This window comes from Schistocerca serialis, chromosome 6, assembly GCF_023864345.2.
Source record: "Schistocerca serialis cubense isolate TAMUIC-IGC-003099 chromosome 6, iqSchSeri2.2, whole genome shotgun sequence".
Lineage (NCBI taxonomy): Eukaryota > Metazoa > Arthropoda > Insecta > Orthoptera > Acrididae > Schistocerca > Schistocerca serialis.
Window position 1 is genome coordinate 274,337,240 of NC_064643.1, and position 19,191 is coordinate 274,356,430.

The following is a 19,191-nucleotide window of genomic DNA, read 5'->3' on the forward strand; positions in this document are numbered from 1 at the left end:
CATATTTGTGGCCATATGTATGCTTTGGATGAAGTGCCCACATTAATACAAGCATGGTTGCATAGGCACTTGTAAACATTTTTCCATGGAGGCATTAACTGTTTTGTCTCACAGTGGGTGAATGTATTAACTGTTATGGAAACTGCTTTTGAAATAATAAATGTCTTGTTTACTTTTTTCCATCTCTTATTTTCATTCAACTATCCCCAATAGAAACATGTAATAGATAATGTACTGAATGATAACATACCTTTACACTTGAGTAACAACTTTACTGATTTCTGGCAGGTAACACTCAGCCCCAGAATTGTTATGTCCCTAGTACTAAATCATGTCAGGGTCATTCCATGTGAAGTCACCCAGGCCTTGACACCAACCATGTCAGATTTTGATGAAACTTGGTACAATTACTTCTTTTATCATCCTGAAAGCACTTGTAAAATTTTTTTGCTCTATCTCTTATAGTTTTTTTAAATAAATTTTTAAAGTTTTTAGATTTGGCTTTGTTTCAGCAGTCGGAAATTGTAACTTAAACGTGTCCTCACAGCTAAAAAAATTTGTATATTAAAGAATACTCAAGATATCAGTATGAAATTTTGGAATAAGTTTGTGTATTATATCTAAATGTTAAAAAAAATTACCATAAAGATATATTAAATTCTTCCAAATGTAAAAATTTTTTTTTTTAGCTAACGGATGTTTAGTTTTACAAAAACTGCAATATCTAGAGTCTCAGACCTGATAGAAAGCTCAAATTTGTTTTAAAATACTCTTAATTGTATAGGCTATTAGATAAAAGAAAAATTATGTTGGCTTTTTAACCTGTTTAATAGTTATCTAATTTTTAAAATAATATTAATTATATTTTAAAAATAAAAAATGCCAAGTGACTTAGACACCGAAAATAAGTTTTTGTCTTCTTGGAGTAACAATGTACACTTGGATTTTGTATTGTTACTCCTGTGTTTTGAAGTAAAAAATTACCACAGTGTTAAATAGTGCTTGGATAGTATTTTATTAAGTTTATTCGAACTCTCAGTAAGTACTGTTACTTAGTTTACAGAGATTCTTTTCCAATATCCTATAAAAGTAACCAGAACAGTAATCAGACCAAAAGTGAAATCAGTATGTCAGATATTCAAACCTGTAGTGTAGGGTTATTTAAAAAATCTGACTGTTTCCAAACAACCTACACACCTTCAAAAAAGTTACAACCGGTATCAGAATTGAGTGAGGAAGAAAAAGATTTGATCTACTTACGATCTGGAATTAATCTGTGTGAATTTAAGAATATATGTTCACACCACAGCTACTACTTTTTAAATGCTTTTGAAAAGTATCAAACAACATGTGTAGACCCACTAAAAAAACACAAAAAGCCCATCAAAAAATCGTTGAGAAGTGTAGGCTTGGATCTTTCTAAACAATTACTGAAAAAAATATTAGCATAAAACCTGGACAAAAGCTTTGCTCAACATGCCGTAACTTTTGTGAGGAAAAATTAATAGTTGAAGTCAATGAAAGTGAAACAGATGATGAAGTCATGGTTGAATTAGAATCATTGGAATCCAGAAATGAATCCCTCGTACAAACAAACATTGCTCTTGATTTTTTAGGTTTAACATCGATAAAGCTTCATGGCTTGTCAGAACAAAGTAAAGGGTCTTATTTTAAAAGGAAGGTTAGCAGTATTGAAAAGACTGCAAAAAAGGCGGTTTCAAAAGCATTAAAATATGATGCACCAAGTTCTGATGATGACGAAGAAGATAAAAGTGTGGTTGAGAAAGCAAAGGATTTTGATGTAATGATTTCTCTTATGAAAGAGAAGATTTCATCTGTTGGGAGGTCTAGAAAAATCCAGATTCTGACCTTGGCTCCAGATTCTTGGACTCGAAATAAAGTGATGAAAGAATTTAATGTAAGTGAGTACACGGTGCGACAAGTTAGAAAGCTAAAATCTGAAAAGGGTATTTTGGAAACTCCTGGTCCAAAAAAAGGTAAAACTCTTTCTGAAAATACAGTAAGACTTGTAACAGATTTTTATGAAAAGGATGAAAGTTCCAGAGTGCTACCTGGAACAAAAGACAAAGTAAGTGTTCAAAAAAATGTGTACATGCAAAAAAGACTCATTTTGTGTAACTTGAGAGAACTCTATTATTCTTTCAAATTGGAGAATCCCGAGGTAGAAGTAGGATTTTCAAAATTTTGTTTCTTGAGACCTAAATGGTGTATCCTTGCTGGTGCTGCAGGCACACACACTGCATGTGTATGCAGTATCCACCAGAATGTTAAACTATTACTGGATGCTGTGAAAATTGAAGAATCTTATAAAGACCTAATTAAGATGCTTGTGTGCAACACAGAAAACCAAAACTGCATGCTACATTATTGCAACAGCTGTCCTGCAAATACTGCACTAACAGAGTGCTTAACTGAAAAACTAATTTAATATTATGATTTAGAAGAAGAAATTGTAATCAGTCAGTGGGTTAACACAGACGGGGCAGAAATGATCAAACAGTCTTATCAGTGTTGAAGACTACATTTCTTTATTGGTTAGGTCATTGGAAAAGCTCACAACACACTCGTTTATAGTAAAATCCCAATCAGCAGCCTTTAAAAGATTGAAAGAAGACCCACCACCCAAAACAGCAATTATTGTGATGGATTTCAGTGAAAATTATTCCTTTGTTATACAAAATGAGATCCAAAGTTACCACTGGAATAGAGGTGGTTGTACTCTACACCCAGTTGGAGTTTTTCTAAGAAATGAGGAAAACAATGTTTTTGTTTCCAACCACTGTTTTATTAGTGATGACCAAGAACATGACACTGGTTTTGTTAACTTTGTACAAAAAGAAATTACAAAGTGGCTGTCATTACATCATACTGACATTGACTCAGTTCACTACTTTACAGATGGTTGTGCTGGGCAGTACAAAAATAGAAACAGTTTTAAAAATTTGACTGAACACTTGAGGGACTTTAATTTGAAGGCCCAACACTCTTTTTTTGCAACAAGTCATGGGAAGTCAATTTGTGATGGCCTAGGAGGAACTATTAAAAGAATTTTAAGGAAAGCCAGTCTACAGCTTTCAGACAAAGAACAAATAATGACAGCAATCGATGTGTATAAGTTTTGTGAAAAAAATATTGAAAACATTCATTTTCACTTTATTGACAAAAAAGAAGCTGATTTGCTACGGTTAAAACTAGAAAAACGTTTTTCAGCAACCCGAACCATTCCTGGAACTAGAAGTTTTCATAACTTCAAACCACTTCCAACAAACAACCTTGAAATTAGAAGGACTACAGATAGTGTAAAACCCTCCTTAGTCTTTTCTTTCCATTCTTCTTCTGATTGGGTTCGTGTTGAACCATCCATAAATTGCTATGTGGCTGCAAATTATGATGGTAACTGGTACTTTGGACTGGTAAAAACAATATTCAATGATGATGAAGATGCAGAAATTCTATTTCTACATTCTTCAGGACCCGCTGCATCATTTTATTGGCCTGAAAGAGAAGATTCCTGCATAGTGCCTTTGGAGCACATAGTCTGTGTAGTAGACGCACCTCAATCAAGCGGCACTGGGAGAATGTATTACTTCAAAAAAGACTGTATCAAAAGAACGGAAAGCTCTTGGATGAAGTGGAAAAACAGTTTGAATCAGCATTAATGTTTATTAAAAAGACAAAATTACTCAAAAAATTCAATGTTTCAAGCAATCAGTTGGGTTATACATAAGTGTCGTAAGTAAACTATCTTTGTACATAATTCTAATGTAATCTACTATAATTAATAAACATGTTAAAAAGCGATGATTATTTTTGTTTTATCAAGTAGCCTATATGTTTAAGAGTAAATTAAAACAAATTTGAGCATTCTATCAGGTCTGAGACTCGAGATATTGCAATTCTTATAAAACAAAACATCTGTTAAAAAAAAGAAAAAAAAATACATATATATATATATATTTTTTTCATAGAAAATATTAATATATTTCAATAGCATCATTTTTATCCTCAAATATGTATAATAAATAAACTTGCTGCAAAAATTCATGATGTTATCTAAAAGAGTTTTTAAGATAAGCAAATTTAAAGTTTTGAATACAAATTAAACTGACCATTTCCGAAGGTTCAGAAAATGCAAAACATAAAAACTTTAAAAATTTATAAAAAAAAAAAACTGTAAGAGATACAGCAAAAAAAAAATTGCAGGTGTTGGCAGGATGGTATTAGAACCATTTGAGCCAAATTTCATGAAAATCTAAGGAGGTGGGTGTAAAATTTATTTTTTATTGGGTGATTTAATATGGAATGACCCGTCAGTGATAAACGGTATGTTCATGAATGGTATAAGTTAGTAAGTTCACCTGGTGATGAGAGAGTACATTTTTCTTTCTAGTATTGCACTTGTAAAATATCATTATCACCTTCAGCCTGAAAGAAATAATAGTAGGATATGATGCACTGCACTGCAGCTTTCAGATATAGGCTGAATGTCGCTGTAAATTGACATCTTCCCACCTTTTTTTTAAAAAAGCTTCTAGAAGAAAGTGTTTAGACCATTTTAAAGTAAGTCTTCATATACACAAACAACAGTTGTTAAAAATGAATTTTTACAGAATGAATAAACTATAAGGCTATTCTCACTATTCTTAACTGCTAAATATAAGCACGTAAGATGTACACTAACTTTTGAAAATGAAACTTTCATATCCAGAAGTTACGGTCCTTCATAAATGAAATTTTGTGCGCTTTTGACACGGATTGCTAAGTTTGTGTGATTATAAACTGATGTCGGACTGTTTTTAACAATTCAGTGTTACTGTATAGCTGTATTTACTTACAGTGCAATCATGCATGCTAATGATTAAACTGGTAAGATGGCATTTTATACTCTTCATGAAAGTAGGTGTATTAACCATCTGTGACGAGGTAAAACTGTGTGCTAGGGTGTGGGTGCCCCCAGTTCAGGGAGCATTGTGCTCTGAATTTGGCAATGAGAGAGGGATTAGACTGATACAAAGTGTCAACTTGGTGTGGTTAAAGCAGGCAGGCAGCTATATTGCAGCTAGTCCAGCAGCTTAGTAGGATAGATTCCTGGATATTGGAAGATATGCAGTGGCAATTTTAAACTCTGAATCTTTTTTATGAGCTGTGCTCGGTTGGGGTAACAGTCAGTGTACTGCTTGTGAAGGGCAGAGACCTGGGTATGAGTTCCAGTATGTTACACAGTTTTGACTTGCTTTTACATCAGGAAGAGATGCTTGTGGACAATGTGTATTTCATGAAGTAATGGAAAGAATTATGTGGACAATGAGTCACCTGCTACATATTTCAACAACCATTACAGTGTGCTTTCATCTAAGCATAACTTCATGCCATTCGTGCTTGTAGTTGTATTTTCTGTTACCACATTCAAATGTATGCCGTGTATGATAGTCAGACGTGAAAGGACACCTGGTGAGTAGTATCCTCAAATTACATATACAAGATATCAAAAAAATTACCATATTTTGGAAGGTGGTAGTATGAATGAAAACAAGATAAAAATGTCCAGTAAACATGGACTCTAAAATGTATACCTTAAGAGCTATGAGCATTTGTTCATCTTTGCTACTGTGAAATAATCTCTTTTACTGCAAGCTCTTGCAGTTCTGTTATTAATTAGCAAAAACAATGAATGTGATTGCAAAATATAGGTTGTGGTAATAGACTGACCTGCAGTGTAGCCTGATGTTTACAGTCACATGATATTTAATGCACTTTAGTACAATACATGATCTGATGTTAGACAGTAACAGAATAAAATATTCTCATTTATACACTCATAGGTTTAGTGCAGACTGTAGGTTGTTTGTAATAGCAAAGAGCTTGCAGTAGATGTGTTACACAGTAGCAAATATGAAAATGTGATCGTAGCTCTTAAGGCAAGCATTTTAGACTCTATGATTCAAGGACATTTTTCATTGTTTTCGTTTAGCCTCTTAAAATATGTAAAACTTTATTTTTATACCCTGTATAATCTGCAAGTCATTACAGTGTTTGGTGGAGGAAAAGTGGTATAGGCTATTTGTATTATTCTCCCCCTCTTTCTTTTCTGGTACTTACTGTTGGTAGCTCCACCACTTAAGCCCATTTCTTTTAGTGTACTGTCATGATCATTATGTGTAACATATGTTAAGATAGTAATGAACTCGCCTTGTAATATTTGCTTTTAACAATTTAATAAAAAACCTCTTCTGTTTTAAACAGTCTATCTTTTAGATTCTCTCCTAATACACGCCTCTGCTGTAAAACTTGCCCCCACACCCACTCACTGTCACCTGCTCCAGCCCCACCACTGGTAAATATCAAAGGCATTAGCAACTTGTAAAATTATGCATGTAGTTTGTCAACTGTCTTGTCATCTAACTTTTGTCATATATTTGCTGTTGTCTGCATCAAAGTCTCTTTGAATTTACATTTCGTTTGTTGACACCCTTAATTCTCGTTTCTGAAAATTGTTTAAATCTTAGTATACTGTGTCAGTTTTAGAATGGCCATAACTGCCTAATTTTCCTCACATGCTTTCTTAACAAATCTGATATTGCTTCGCTTCTGTGCATATCTTATTGATTTGATTTCTAGGTGATCTGTATAACAGATTTCTCATCACACACTTTTTATTGTCTTTTTTTCTGTTAAATGAAAGTACTTATTGAGCCGTCCATAGAATTTGCACATTTGCCTGTCCCTTGTACTTACAGTATCCTCTCTAGCTTTAATAGTTACCTTTATTTTGTTCAGTGTCTCAGAGTATTTTGTTGAATTCATTTGATATTAATTTGCCACTGTCCTACACCCGTGTGTGCTCCTTTCTCTTTAACAATTCAAATTTTTAAGCAATGCACTACAATTGGTTGAAACTTCTAAAACAACTCTTTGATTCATTGGTGAGTAATGTTCATCACTTCCTTGATAGCCATAAACTATAAGTTACTTCTGACTGATGCTAAATAGTGAGCACTTCAGGGACCTCATTAATTCCTCATTGGATTCAAGTTTAGCACATCTTGATCGTTAGTCAATGTTGTCACTAGTCCCCAGTTGTGAAACTTGTGCAAAGATGGAACACTAACTTTTCAAAAGCTGTGAACATTAGTTTTACTGTTTCTAAAATAAAGGAAAGTACTTACCTTTAGCAGACTGATGTGTGGCTTGTAGACTCGTGTAACAGAATGTAGTATTAATTAGCTTTTGAGCCCTGGCTCTATTTCTGTCAGAAAGGACACACATTTATGCACTCAACCACACAGACACCCAAACGCACACTACCGTGACCTTGGTGATATGTTATTAGCTGATGCTTGGGTTGATGGATGTGGAGCGGGTAGAAAAGGACACATGAGGCAGGAGTGGGATAGACAGATGACCCAGTGGCTGCTCAACAAAACTAAATGAGTTCTGAGGGGGTGGAACAGAAAGAAATGTTTGTCTTAAGGTGAGATGTTTGTTGTTGAATTGAGTAGGAGCAAGGGTCCAGCATTTCTTAGCAGCCAGTCTTTCGGTTGTGTCATTCCAGGTGCTTTATAATTACTTAGATGCATAAACTTGTTGAAATGTAGGTAACTAGTTTTCCTCTGGATCTCCATGAACCACAGGTATCAGATATGTGTTCCAATTTCCCGTCCAGTTAGTTCTCCTGAACTTGGTTACACTGATATGGAGGGAAGGAAGCCAGCAATGTGCAAGGTAATTGGAGTAGACAGAACACTGTACAAGAAGTTGATGCTGTTTGAATACAGACACAACATATCCAGGATTAAGTGTACAACACCACAAGCAGGACTCACCACTTTGTTCTCTCTCTCTCTCTCTCTCTCTCTCTCTCTCTCACACACACACACTCACACACACACACACACACACACACACACACACACACACACACACACCGAAATCCTCCAGACTGTTCCAAGGTGATAGGATTGCTGTACAGTTAGACAGGCAGCTTAGCACTGTGAGGGTTCAAATCTGTGGAATGGGAGGAAACTTGGCTATATGTTCATTGAAGTATTAAGAGTGCTTCGAATAATTAGGGAGAGTAGGAAAGGAATTTGACAGAGGTTCCCATTTCATAATATTATTTATTTCATTTTACCTTAAAAAAGTTACATTGTAACATTGTGGACAAGACACTATTAAATAAATAATAATGGAATATTTGGATTTGTGGAAAACGTAATATTACAAATAGTTATCCTTGTTTCCTCATCTGTTAGAGCAGTGGTTCCCAAATTGTGTGCCCAGGTGCTCTGGGAAACGATGGCTGTGCTTCAGGGCCACCACAAAATATTCCAATATTACACACCATCTGCAACAGTAAAGGATACCGAGAGGATGAATGAAAATCCATTGACATACATTTGCAATCGGGCGTAAGGTAGACCATGTGAAGTGTTGTGGTAAGACATTGGACTTGTAATCCAGAAGGTGACAGCTCAAAAGGGGAAGGAAGACAAAAGGAAATTGACTGTATCATTTAAAAAAAAAAAAAAAAAAAAAAAGAGTTAGCCAGATATTTTTCATAAGTAATTAAGGGAAACAACTGAAAACTAAAATCAGAATGGCTGAATGTGGATTTGAACAAACGTCCTCCAGAGTAGGAATCCATTGTTTTACCACTGCACCACACTAAGTGAGGTTCCCACATGACTATCCCAATTTAGATTTTCTGTGATGTCCCTAAATCACTTAAGATGAATATGAAGGTAGTCCCTTTGAAAGGGCACAGATTTCCTCCCCATCCTTCGCTGTATTACGTGCAGGGTGGGACGGTTGAGTGTTTGAGGGGAGGCAGCAAAATAAAACAGTTAATTAGCCAGAATGAGATTTTCACTCTGCAGCGGAGTGTGCGCTGATATGAAACTTCCTGGCAGATTAAAACTGTGTGCCCGACCGAGACTCGAACTCGGGACCTTTGCCTTTCGCGGGCAAGTGCTCTACCAACTGAGCTACCGAAGCACGACTCACGCCCGGTACCCACAGCTTTACTTCTGCCAGTATCTCGTCTCCTACCTTCCAAACTTTACAGAAGTTCTCCTGCGAACCTTGCAGAACTAGCACTCCTGAAAGAAAGGATATAGCGGAGACATGGCTTAGCCACAGCCTGGGGGATGTTTCCAGAATGAGATTTTCACTCTGCAGCGGAGTGTGCGCTGATATGAAACTTCCTGGCAGATTAAAACTGTGTGCCCGACCGAGACTCGAACTCAGGACCTTTGCCTTTCGCGGGCAAGTGCTCTACCAACTGAGCTACCGAAGCACGACTCACGCCCGGTACCCACAGCTTTACTTCTGCCAGTATCTCGTCTCCTACCTTCCGAACTTTACAGAAGTTCTCCTGCGAACCTTGCAGAACTAGCACTCCTGAAAGAAAGGATATAGCGGAGACATGGCTTAGCCACAGCCTGGGGGATGTTTCCAGAATGAGATTTTCACTCTGCAGCGGAGTGTGCGCTGATATGAAACTTCCTGGCAGATTAAAACTGTGTGCCCGACCGAGACTCGAACTCAGGACCTTTGCCTTTCGCGGGCAAGTGCTCTACCAACTGAGCTACCGAAGCACGACTCACGCCCGGTACCCACAGCTTTACTTCTGCCAGTATCTCGTCTCCTACCTTCCGAACTTTACAGAAGTTCTCCTGCGAACCTTGCAGAACTAGCACTCCTGAAAGAAAGGATATAGCGGAGACATGGCTTAGCCACAGCCTGGGGGATGTTTCCAGAATGAGATTTTCACTCTGCAGCGGAGTGTGCGCTGATATGAAACGTCATGGCAGATTACAACTGTGTGCCCGACCGAGACTCGAACTTGGGACCGTTGCCTTTCGCGGGCAAGTGCTCTACCAACTGAGCTACCGAAGCACGACTCACGCCCGGTACCCACAGCTTTACTTCTGCCAGTATCTCGTCTCCTACCTTCCGAACTTTACAGAAGTTCTCCTGCGAACCTTGCAGAACTAGCACTCCTGAAAGAAAGGATATAGCGGAGACATGACTTAGCCACAGCCTGGGGGATGTTTCCAGAATGAGATTTTCACTCTGCAGCGGAGTGTGCGCTGATATGAAACTTCCTGGCAGATTAAAACTGTGTGCCCGACCGAGACTCGAACTCGGGACCCTTGCCTTTCGCGGGCAAGTGCTCTACCAACTGAGCTACCGAAGCACGACTCACGCCCGGTACCCACAGCTTTACTTCTGCCACAGCTTTACATTCTGGAAACATCCCCCAGGCTGTGGCTAAGCCATGTCTCCGCTATATCCTTTCTTTCAGGAGTGCTAGTTCTGCAAGGTTCGCAGGAGAACTTCTGTAAAGTTCGGAAGGTAGGAGACGAGATACTGGCAGAAGTAAAGCTGTGGGTACCGGGCGTGAGTCGTGCTTCGGTAGCTCAGTTGGTAGAGCACTTGCCCGCGAAAGGCAAAGGTCCCGAGTTCGAGTCTCGGTCGGGCACACAGTTTTAATCTGCCAGGAAGTTTCAGTTAATTAGCCAATTGACTTACTAATATTTTTCTCCCTAGTTGATCCTATATTTACTATATAAATTTACAAGGAACAGCGTATTTTGTCTTACATACTGTCCTCAGAATTATGTAATTTTTTTGATAGCAATTATTTGTAAATCTATCCTTACTATTTATTGAAGAATGGAGATTATACTGTTTTAGAAGTTTTTGTTGCTGTGGTATACTCCCAAAATATACAGATACGTGCAACACCGCTAGACATTTCTCACACTCATTCCCCGTATCTCTTTTCTTTTCCCTCGCTTTGCACACTACGCAATTTCTGGAAGAAATAGTGTGTATTTCACACCACTCAGTGGTATTTAACATGTCTTGTCATCTGTTGACAGAGAAGAGGAAACACTAAGAAGAATCTAAAAGTGCTCGGCTCGTCTTACAGTCGGCAATGCAATAACGGACTTGAAACCTGTGACTGGCTTTGAGACAGCTGTAGAAGCCAATGGCTTAAAGAAAACTTTCAATATATTCTCGACAATTGAATACAGAAAGGCTCACCCTGTGGCAGAGGTAGAGATGGACTGCCAGTCTAAGAGTTTGAACAAAGAAGTGAACAGAATAGGAAACAAGAGACACAGCAGTTTACATTTGACAGAGGCAGATGGCATGCAGCCATCTGCACAGTACATCGACTCAGTCGGGGTTTGCTCCCTATGACAGCTGCCACAGAATTGAGAGGAGCAGCTGTTCTCTGTCCTCCAGTACCCCGTAATAACCACACAGGACATGCCTGCCTCATTCTCTGTTGGTTACCTCGGTGGCTTAGCTACACAACGTGATTCAGTCTAGATGCCAGAAATGGTGGTGTGATGGTGCCTTCAGCAGATTTTCCTGGAATGAACTGCTTCTGTCCTGAAGGACAGCCTGGGCTGGCATGTAGGCACTGATGGCATTATACTGAGAGGGTTCTTGAAAGTCTCAGTGGAAAACTAAGTTTGGAATAAAATTTTGCAAATGTCCTAAATATTTCCAGACTGTTTGGTCATAGTGTACATCCCCAATCAAAGGTTGTGTTCCGTCTGCAATGACCTCATCATTGTGATGAAATATTAAACCCAAATCTTCATTTTGCTTCCTTTTTTGTAAGGTTCATTCCATGCAGGTCTAATTTATGTAGTAACGTTTATGTGTGCATTGTAAATTCTGATTGCATTCTTGCATGCAGCTTTACAATGGCATACCGCGTGAGTTATATGACCTACAGTGTGTTGTATATGTGACAAGTGATGTTCACTGCTGTTCTTTTTCTGCTGCCCTCTGAAACCTTGACTGACTGCGATCAAACTATACTGTAGTGAAGTAGCAACAGCTATTGGATGTGAGTGAACTATGCTGGCCACAGTAGTGTAAATATAATGTGATGGTGTAGCTTCATAAACTCTGTCAGTGATAGGTATTTGCTTTGTAGTTGTTGTTTGACTGTGATGCCACCTGGATAGCATCTATACCAGGAATTTCACACTGACTACAAATTGCATTTACAGTCTCGGGATAAGGGGAAGCCTGCTGCTGGCAGTTGCAGGACAATTAAACTCCAGAGGTGGGAGAGCATACATTCTCCTCACAGCCACCACTTTCACTGTTCTGTAGTGTTTAACAATATGTACTTATTTGTGTTTTTTTGAGACGTGGTGATTCTTAAGTTATTCTTAAGACGTGGTGATTCTTAAGTTATTCTTAGACATGGTGATTCTTAAGTTATTCTTGTAATTGTATCAAGGGAAAATTCACTCAAGAAAACTAATAAATTGTGAGACATTTCTTAGTTTCAGGAGGTGAAATGTATAGCACTGCCAGTATACTCGTGTAACAGAAAATGTGATGCATTTCCTATTTTTGGAACTGATAGTTTCTTCCTCATGGAAGGGAGAGGGATAGAAAGGTTAAATGGAGGAGTAGGTCACTTAGATCGCAGAATGAGAGGTACCCCACCTGTTGGTTGGTTGGTTAGTTGGTCCATGGATCAAATTCATGTGAAAGCTATGATGTGGAATGTATCATCAGAAAAACATAGAACACTTATATATAAACAAAAATAAAAAAGATAATATTCATTTGGCTATATGCTGGCTATTTACAGTTTTATTTCTTTAAAATTATCTCCACATAAGGATTCGTCTCTGGTATAGGAGTTCTTAAGGAGAAACACCTTATTTTCAGAAGACTTCTATCTATCTTTCAGGCATTCTATGTCTATGAGTAAACTGTAAAAGAGTTTTATAGCTGCACATTTCGGCTCTTTCTGTACCAAAGTAGTGAGAAGAATGGTAGACGACTTCAAGAAAGGGACTATTAATTCTGAAAACAAGAAAGTGTATCACTTTCACTTCTAAGTGTGACTAATGGCACTACTAAATCTGTTCTTGCACTCACTCTAAAAGTTTATACATGTCTGTTGATGTTGAGAGCGCACACCGCAGAGTGGCAAGTGTTTAATGAAACAAACACATCACAAATATGTCATCTATTTTAGGTTTTGCTTAATGTCAACAAATGATGACATTGAAGAGAAACTAAGGTGTGCATATTGTCTGAAAATATTGGTAGCAGTTTCTATTTCCGAGTAAGTTGAAACACCACCCTGAACCATTCATTCATGCATTGTTGATAAACATCACAATTTCTTGACTGTAAAGTTAAATCAGCTAAATCAACAAAACATATGTTTTCTAAGCATTTTGTTAAGAGCAAATAATGCTTTCCAGAATGAATTTTCAATCTGCAGAATAGTGTGCACTGATTTCAAACTTCTTGGCAATGTAGAACTATGTATTGGACTGTTTACCTGATAACATTGCCCTTTGCAGGCAAGTGCTCTACCAACTAAACTTCAGAGTTGTAATTCTGCCAGTACCTCATCTCCTACTTTCCAAAATTTATAGAAGTTCTGTCTACCAGTCTGGCACACAGTTTTAATTTCTCAGGAAATTAAAAAAAAAAAAAAAAAAGGCAAATTGACTGTGTCCAAATGGGTGTTTGCTTCAGTGCCATCAGCCGCAGAATGAGCATGTGATGTTGAATGTCAAAATGCAATTAATTGAAAAATTAGAGTCACATACATCTCTTCTCCTTTGCAAAGCATTACTTCAAGGACAAAATACTTATTTTAGATGTATACATACTTATATTTGAAAATAATGAATAAAATGTGTTGATGTAAATACTGATGATATTTGAAGATCACTTGCCTTATAAAATAATTCAAGAAAGCCAATGCTAAATCTGAATTTATTTCCTTAGGAGAAGAAAATCTCATTGGTTTGTCTTGCAACATTATATTGAAGACACAATTTGGCAGCATGGAATTTACTGTCTTTTGGATTTGAGTAAAAGCTGAATATCCACTGCTCAGTGGAAAGACATAATGAACATTAATTATATTTGCAGGATTGTATTTGTGTGAGGCTGAGCATTTAGTGGTTACTGTAATGAAGAGCAGATATCATGCAACAATTATTGTGGAACAGAAAGTGATGATAGCTATATCCACTTTGATTCCAAGATTTAAGAGAACAAGGAATAGTTCAGTGGTAAACTGACAGACTACAGATCCAGAGGTCTCAGGTTGGATTCCCCATTGGTCGTAGGATTTTTGTCTGTCACTTACCACTTCTTTCACCTCTGACAATATTTGTTAACAAGATATTTGCTGATTCGGTCCCTCTATAATTGGCTGGGTTAGCCAGTTCAAACGTCAGAGGAGGACAACAGCATACCACCTCCAATAAGACCACAGCCAGTAAAGCACTTTGTTGCTCAAACCAAACTTTGGGTTGTTAACAGATTTACTGTTGTGAACAAGGAACTCATTAGTCTCAGTAGTGATAGTAATAATAAATATGTTCAATAATTTTTTTTTAAATTTAAAATATATGATTCAGTTGTTACCGTATCTTTGACCGACCATCTGTCCTGTACCATGTCAACTTCACACTTCAACCATATCAAATAGAGCAGTGTTTTGACTTTGAGAGCTGCAGAAAAAAGTTTGATATAATAAGAGCTTCAAGAACCAAGTTAATGGCAGCCTATGGGACAACATAGAAATCTCCAGAAGGTGCAGTTCCATTAGCAGATGCATTCTATCAGGTTTAATAAACCTAGAAGAAAATCATTAGGTGTTCACTGAGTATAAACAAACTGTGGAAAAGACTGTTTTAAGTAACTGTGTATAGATAGCAGGATGAACTTAAATCTTTTGTATGAATCTTATACAAGGTCTGTAATGGAAAATGACTGTAGTCTACCGTAACTTTTGAATAATAATATTCTCTTAATGAATTTCATGGTATTGGTGGCAACTATTCAGTGTTTGTCTCAGGTTCACTGTAGTAGATGATTTTAATGCAAAATGTATGATTTTAATATAAAATGTGTGAAATTTGTACTATAAGCTGTACACATTAACCTAAAAAAGGCATACAGTGACAAACTGCAGTTGATCTTAGGCACCTGACAAAGGATCAATATCTTCTGAAAGTGTTGTCTATTGGCTATGTGGAAATAATCAAGAGAAATTCTGGGAGAGAGCGTTGACTTGACATATTTGTTGTACAAAAAAATGACATTTGTAATGTATCACCATATGTTATAATGCAAACAGTGCAGAGTAAGTACAAGAACTCGTGAATTACAAAATGATATTTCCTAGTACCCCTGACAACCAGGAAAAAGAAGATCTGACTTCATTTTGAAAAACTCAGATGTACAGCAAATCTTTCCTCTTGTGAGAGTTAGAATTGCTTTATATATGGTGAAAAATATAGTCCATGACCAAACAGTATTCACTAAGACATGTTGCAACAGCTGAATCCAAAAATCCAAGAGACATTGCCGTGCAACTCTTTAACAAGATGTGATCAGAAAGATATTGCCCTGGCTTCAAACGGAAAGCTATAATGGCTACTCCCTTGAAACCAGGGAAAGATTTCAATGTGGCATTTAGCGATTGTGTAAGAAATATTCTTTAATGTGTGCTCATCAGATGCATTGTATACAGGGTGAGCCACTAACTACTGCCACGTAGAATAACTCCGAAAATATGATAAGAGCTGAAAAGTTTGTGGGGCAAAAGTTGCATGGGACAACGGGAGCCATAAAAAATCAGCACTTATCGAAGCGCATGCTCCGACAATTCTCTCTCCTATATCATGCAAATAGTAAATATTCACCTAATACAGCATATCCATCTAATGTGCCATTGACATGTAAACATCATTCGACGGTTTCACAATACAACACTAATAGGAATGATAAGACTAGTATTGTCGAATCAAGCGAATGTGGATGATGTATTCCTTCGAAGAACAAGTTGATATGCTTCTCATTTATGGAGAATACCAACAAAATTCAGTGAGAGCTAGAGACTTCTACGCTGAAAGATATCCTCAACGTACTCACCTTACACATCGTACATTTAAATGTGTGTATGATAAATTGAGAACAACAGTAGACCTTTAATGCATCAGAAACATATCTGGCAAAGGAAAGTTACTAATGAGGAAACGGAAATTGGTACTCTTGCCACTTGATTCGAGATCCTCGTGTTAGTTCGCTTCAAATCACAGGGGAATCTGGCATGAGCCAGAGTAGTGTTGTTCATGTTCTATACCGCAATAAGTACCATCCTTACCATATCAGTCTCCACCAAGAATTAACTGGTACGAGTTGTATGCATCGCATTGAATTCTGCCGATGGGCTCAACTTCAGATTCAGAGGGACGACACATTTATTAATTTGATTTTATTCATTGACGAGGCTACATTCACGGACCATGGAAATGTTAATTTGCATAACGTGGATTACTGGGCAACTTAAGATCCACTGCTGCCGCAAGTTGCACACCAAAAACCGTGGTCGGTGAATGTATGGTGTAGGATTCTGGAGGACAGAATTATAGGCCCCTATTTCATCGATCGAAATCTTAATAGCAGGAAGTGCACCAATTCCTGCAAGAAATATTAGGTCTGTTACTGGAAGAATTATCTTTAGGAACAGGGAGCAGAATGTGGTATCAACGTGATGGGTGTCTGGCACGTTTTTTGCTGATGGCTAGAAATGACTTGCAGAGACAATTCCCAAATCATTGGATTGGATGCGGAGGAGATCTGTCGTGGCCAGCTTGTTTGCCAGACTTGACACCTCTGGATTTTTTCTTGTGGGGTTTCATAAAAGACATTGTTTATAAAGATGTTCCAACTACACTTGAAGATATGTGTGAAGATATGTGAGAGAGATTTGTTAGAGCATGTGCTTCGATAAGTGCCTATGTGATAAGGAATACCACTCAATCCATGATAAGATGATTGCAGCACTACATCGATACCACTGGTCATCACTTCGAACACCTTCTGTAAATGGACGTTCATGCCACCTTGTTGACCTTCAAAGGCCTTACTGTTACATATCACTGGATTCATCTCTATAGCCGCTATCAGAAAATACTAAACTATAGTATCCCATTTAAAAAACAAAGTTTTCCTTCATATCTCTGAAGCGACGCCACCTAGCAACAAAAAACCATCGTCATATTATGGCCCCCGTTATCCCATGCAACTTTTGTCCCACAAACTTTTCAGCTCCTATCATACTTTCAGAGTTATTCTTGGTGTCAATAGTTAGTGACTCACCCTGTACATATGTTGTAATGAAGAACCTATGTGGCTAATTCCAGTATGGAGTCAGAAGGTATCAGCCTATCCAAATGAAGGTGATTACAAAAGTTTTTCGCACCTAAAATATATTGTTTGTCATACAGATTGTTAATACTGTTTTGAACAATAATGTAATGCATCAGGTTTTAACTTGGAATGCTGCCAGTGTCTACGGCGTTGTTAAAGTTAAACCTAAATGTGTAACTTACCCATATCACTTCAGAATTACCACAGTGTGTAAATGTAGTCAATGGTGTAATCTCCTTCCCCCTTTCCTCCCTCCCCTCCTGCAGTTGTGTGCCTGTACCACAATCTCCACCCATCCCATCCCTCCCCTCCCTCCACCCTTCCCATCCCACTCCCCCAGGTTTTTATTGTTTTAACAGTATGCTGGCCACAATAAAGAGCACTGTTAAGTCATCATTAGACGAACTTTTGTTTGCCTTCCATTGTAGCAATTACACCATTTTAAAAGGAACTGACAAGTACCTTGCACCACCTCCTCTACCACCATCCCGACTGCTACTGCTGCTTAATCGACATTATTGCTGCTGCTGCTGGTGGTGGTGGTGGTGGTGGTGGTGGTGGTGGCGGTGAAAGATCATTACACTCTAAGGAATTGTATTATATTAAATAGAAAAGTTAGACATTGTCTTCGCCATTTTCAAACCAGTGCTGTGTAATGGAAATAATCTGACAAATTTATGTATTAATTTTTGGAATGGTTCACTGTCTTCATTTCTGTGTTCTATCTTCCATTAGTTTATTTAGTGCTTTGAGAAATAGATTAATGTTTCATTATTTCTTGGTACAGATTGTGCAACGGGCTCGAGATGCCTTTAATAGCGGCCAAACAAAACCAGCAGCATTTCGTGAAAAGCAGTTGAAACAATTGTACAAAATGTATGAAGAGAATGAAGCTGCAATGATTGCAGCTTTAGCATCAGATCTCCGAAAAGTGAGTAACATATCCTGAAATTTATTGTCATTGTAACTGATACTAATTTTCACATTAGTGTGATTTTGTTTAAAGTTACTCCTAATTTCGGAATGCTGTATTAGAATTAATACGTACGTAGAGCAAGCAGCAAATAAATATTACCATTTAAATATGACAGAAAGAGAGAATTTATTTGTCAACTTTATTTTTGGTTATTTGTCTCAGTTTTTTCATTTTAAAACCGTTTCTCCTGTTCAGCTACAATTAATAAAGTGATTTCTTGAATTTTAGTTGGGCGTTCAGGTCACTGGATGTAGTAATATGTGAAGCTATTTCTGGCTAGTAAATTGGTTTTACTATTAATACAATCTTATTTTCATTATTTTTCAGTGCAAACAAGAGGCCCTTGTCACAGAAGTAGAGTTTCTAAAATATGACCTAACAAATACATTGATGAATTTGGAAGAATGGATGAAGCCTGACAAGGTATACTGTTATGAATCACTTAACCATACTAAAACAAGATAACCATGATGATATTTTTGTGAAGCAAATATGTGGTGAAGAATTCCTAAAGATCTTATTGGAAATTTATTTTCTTTTGTTGACAGCCAGCGAAAGGATTTGTCAATTTAATGGATGACGTATTAATTTTTAAGGAGCCTTATGGTGTAGTTTTAATTATTGGTGCATGGAATTATCCACTGCAGTTATCTCTGTTGCCAATGGCTGGTGCTATAGCTGCAGGTAACTGTGTTGTGCTGAAACCATCAGAAGTGGCTGTTCGATCTTCGGAACTCATAGCTGAGTTACTTCCAAAGTACTTAGATCAGGTAATGTGTTCCAACTGTTACTGTTATTACTGCTTCTATGTTAACACCCTTGTTTGGTCTGTTCATTTATATCACATGTCCTGAAGGCCTCGTCATTAAAGAGCTTTTTCAGAAATGTGGAATGAGTAAAATTATTTATTAACAAAGAGAAGCAGTGGTATTAAATGGCATTAATAATGAACTATAGTT

At 37.4% G+C, this 19,191-nt stretch overlaps 1 protein-coding gene across 5 annotated transcripts in view; it reads left to right on the plus strand.

Moving 5' to 3' along the window:
- Nucleotides 1-19,191, plus strand: part of LOC126485080 (aldehyde dehydrogenase, dimeric NADP-preferring-like) — a 363,030-nt gene that overhangs the window by 286,159 nt on the left and 57,680 nt on the right. For all 5 annotated transcript variants that reach the window (XM_050108684.1, XM_050108683.1, XM_050108686.1 and 2 more), the window contains exons 3-5: nt 18,044-18,187; nt 18,560-18,655; nt 18,781-19,002. In XM_050108684.1, coding sequence (XP_049964641.1) covers nt 18,044-18,187; nt 18,560-18,655; nt 18,781-19,002 — 462 coding nt within the window. The remainder of the gene's footprint in view (nt 1-18,043; nt 18,188-18,559; nt 18,656-18,780; nt 19,003-19,191) is intronic.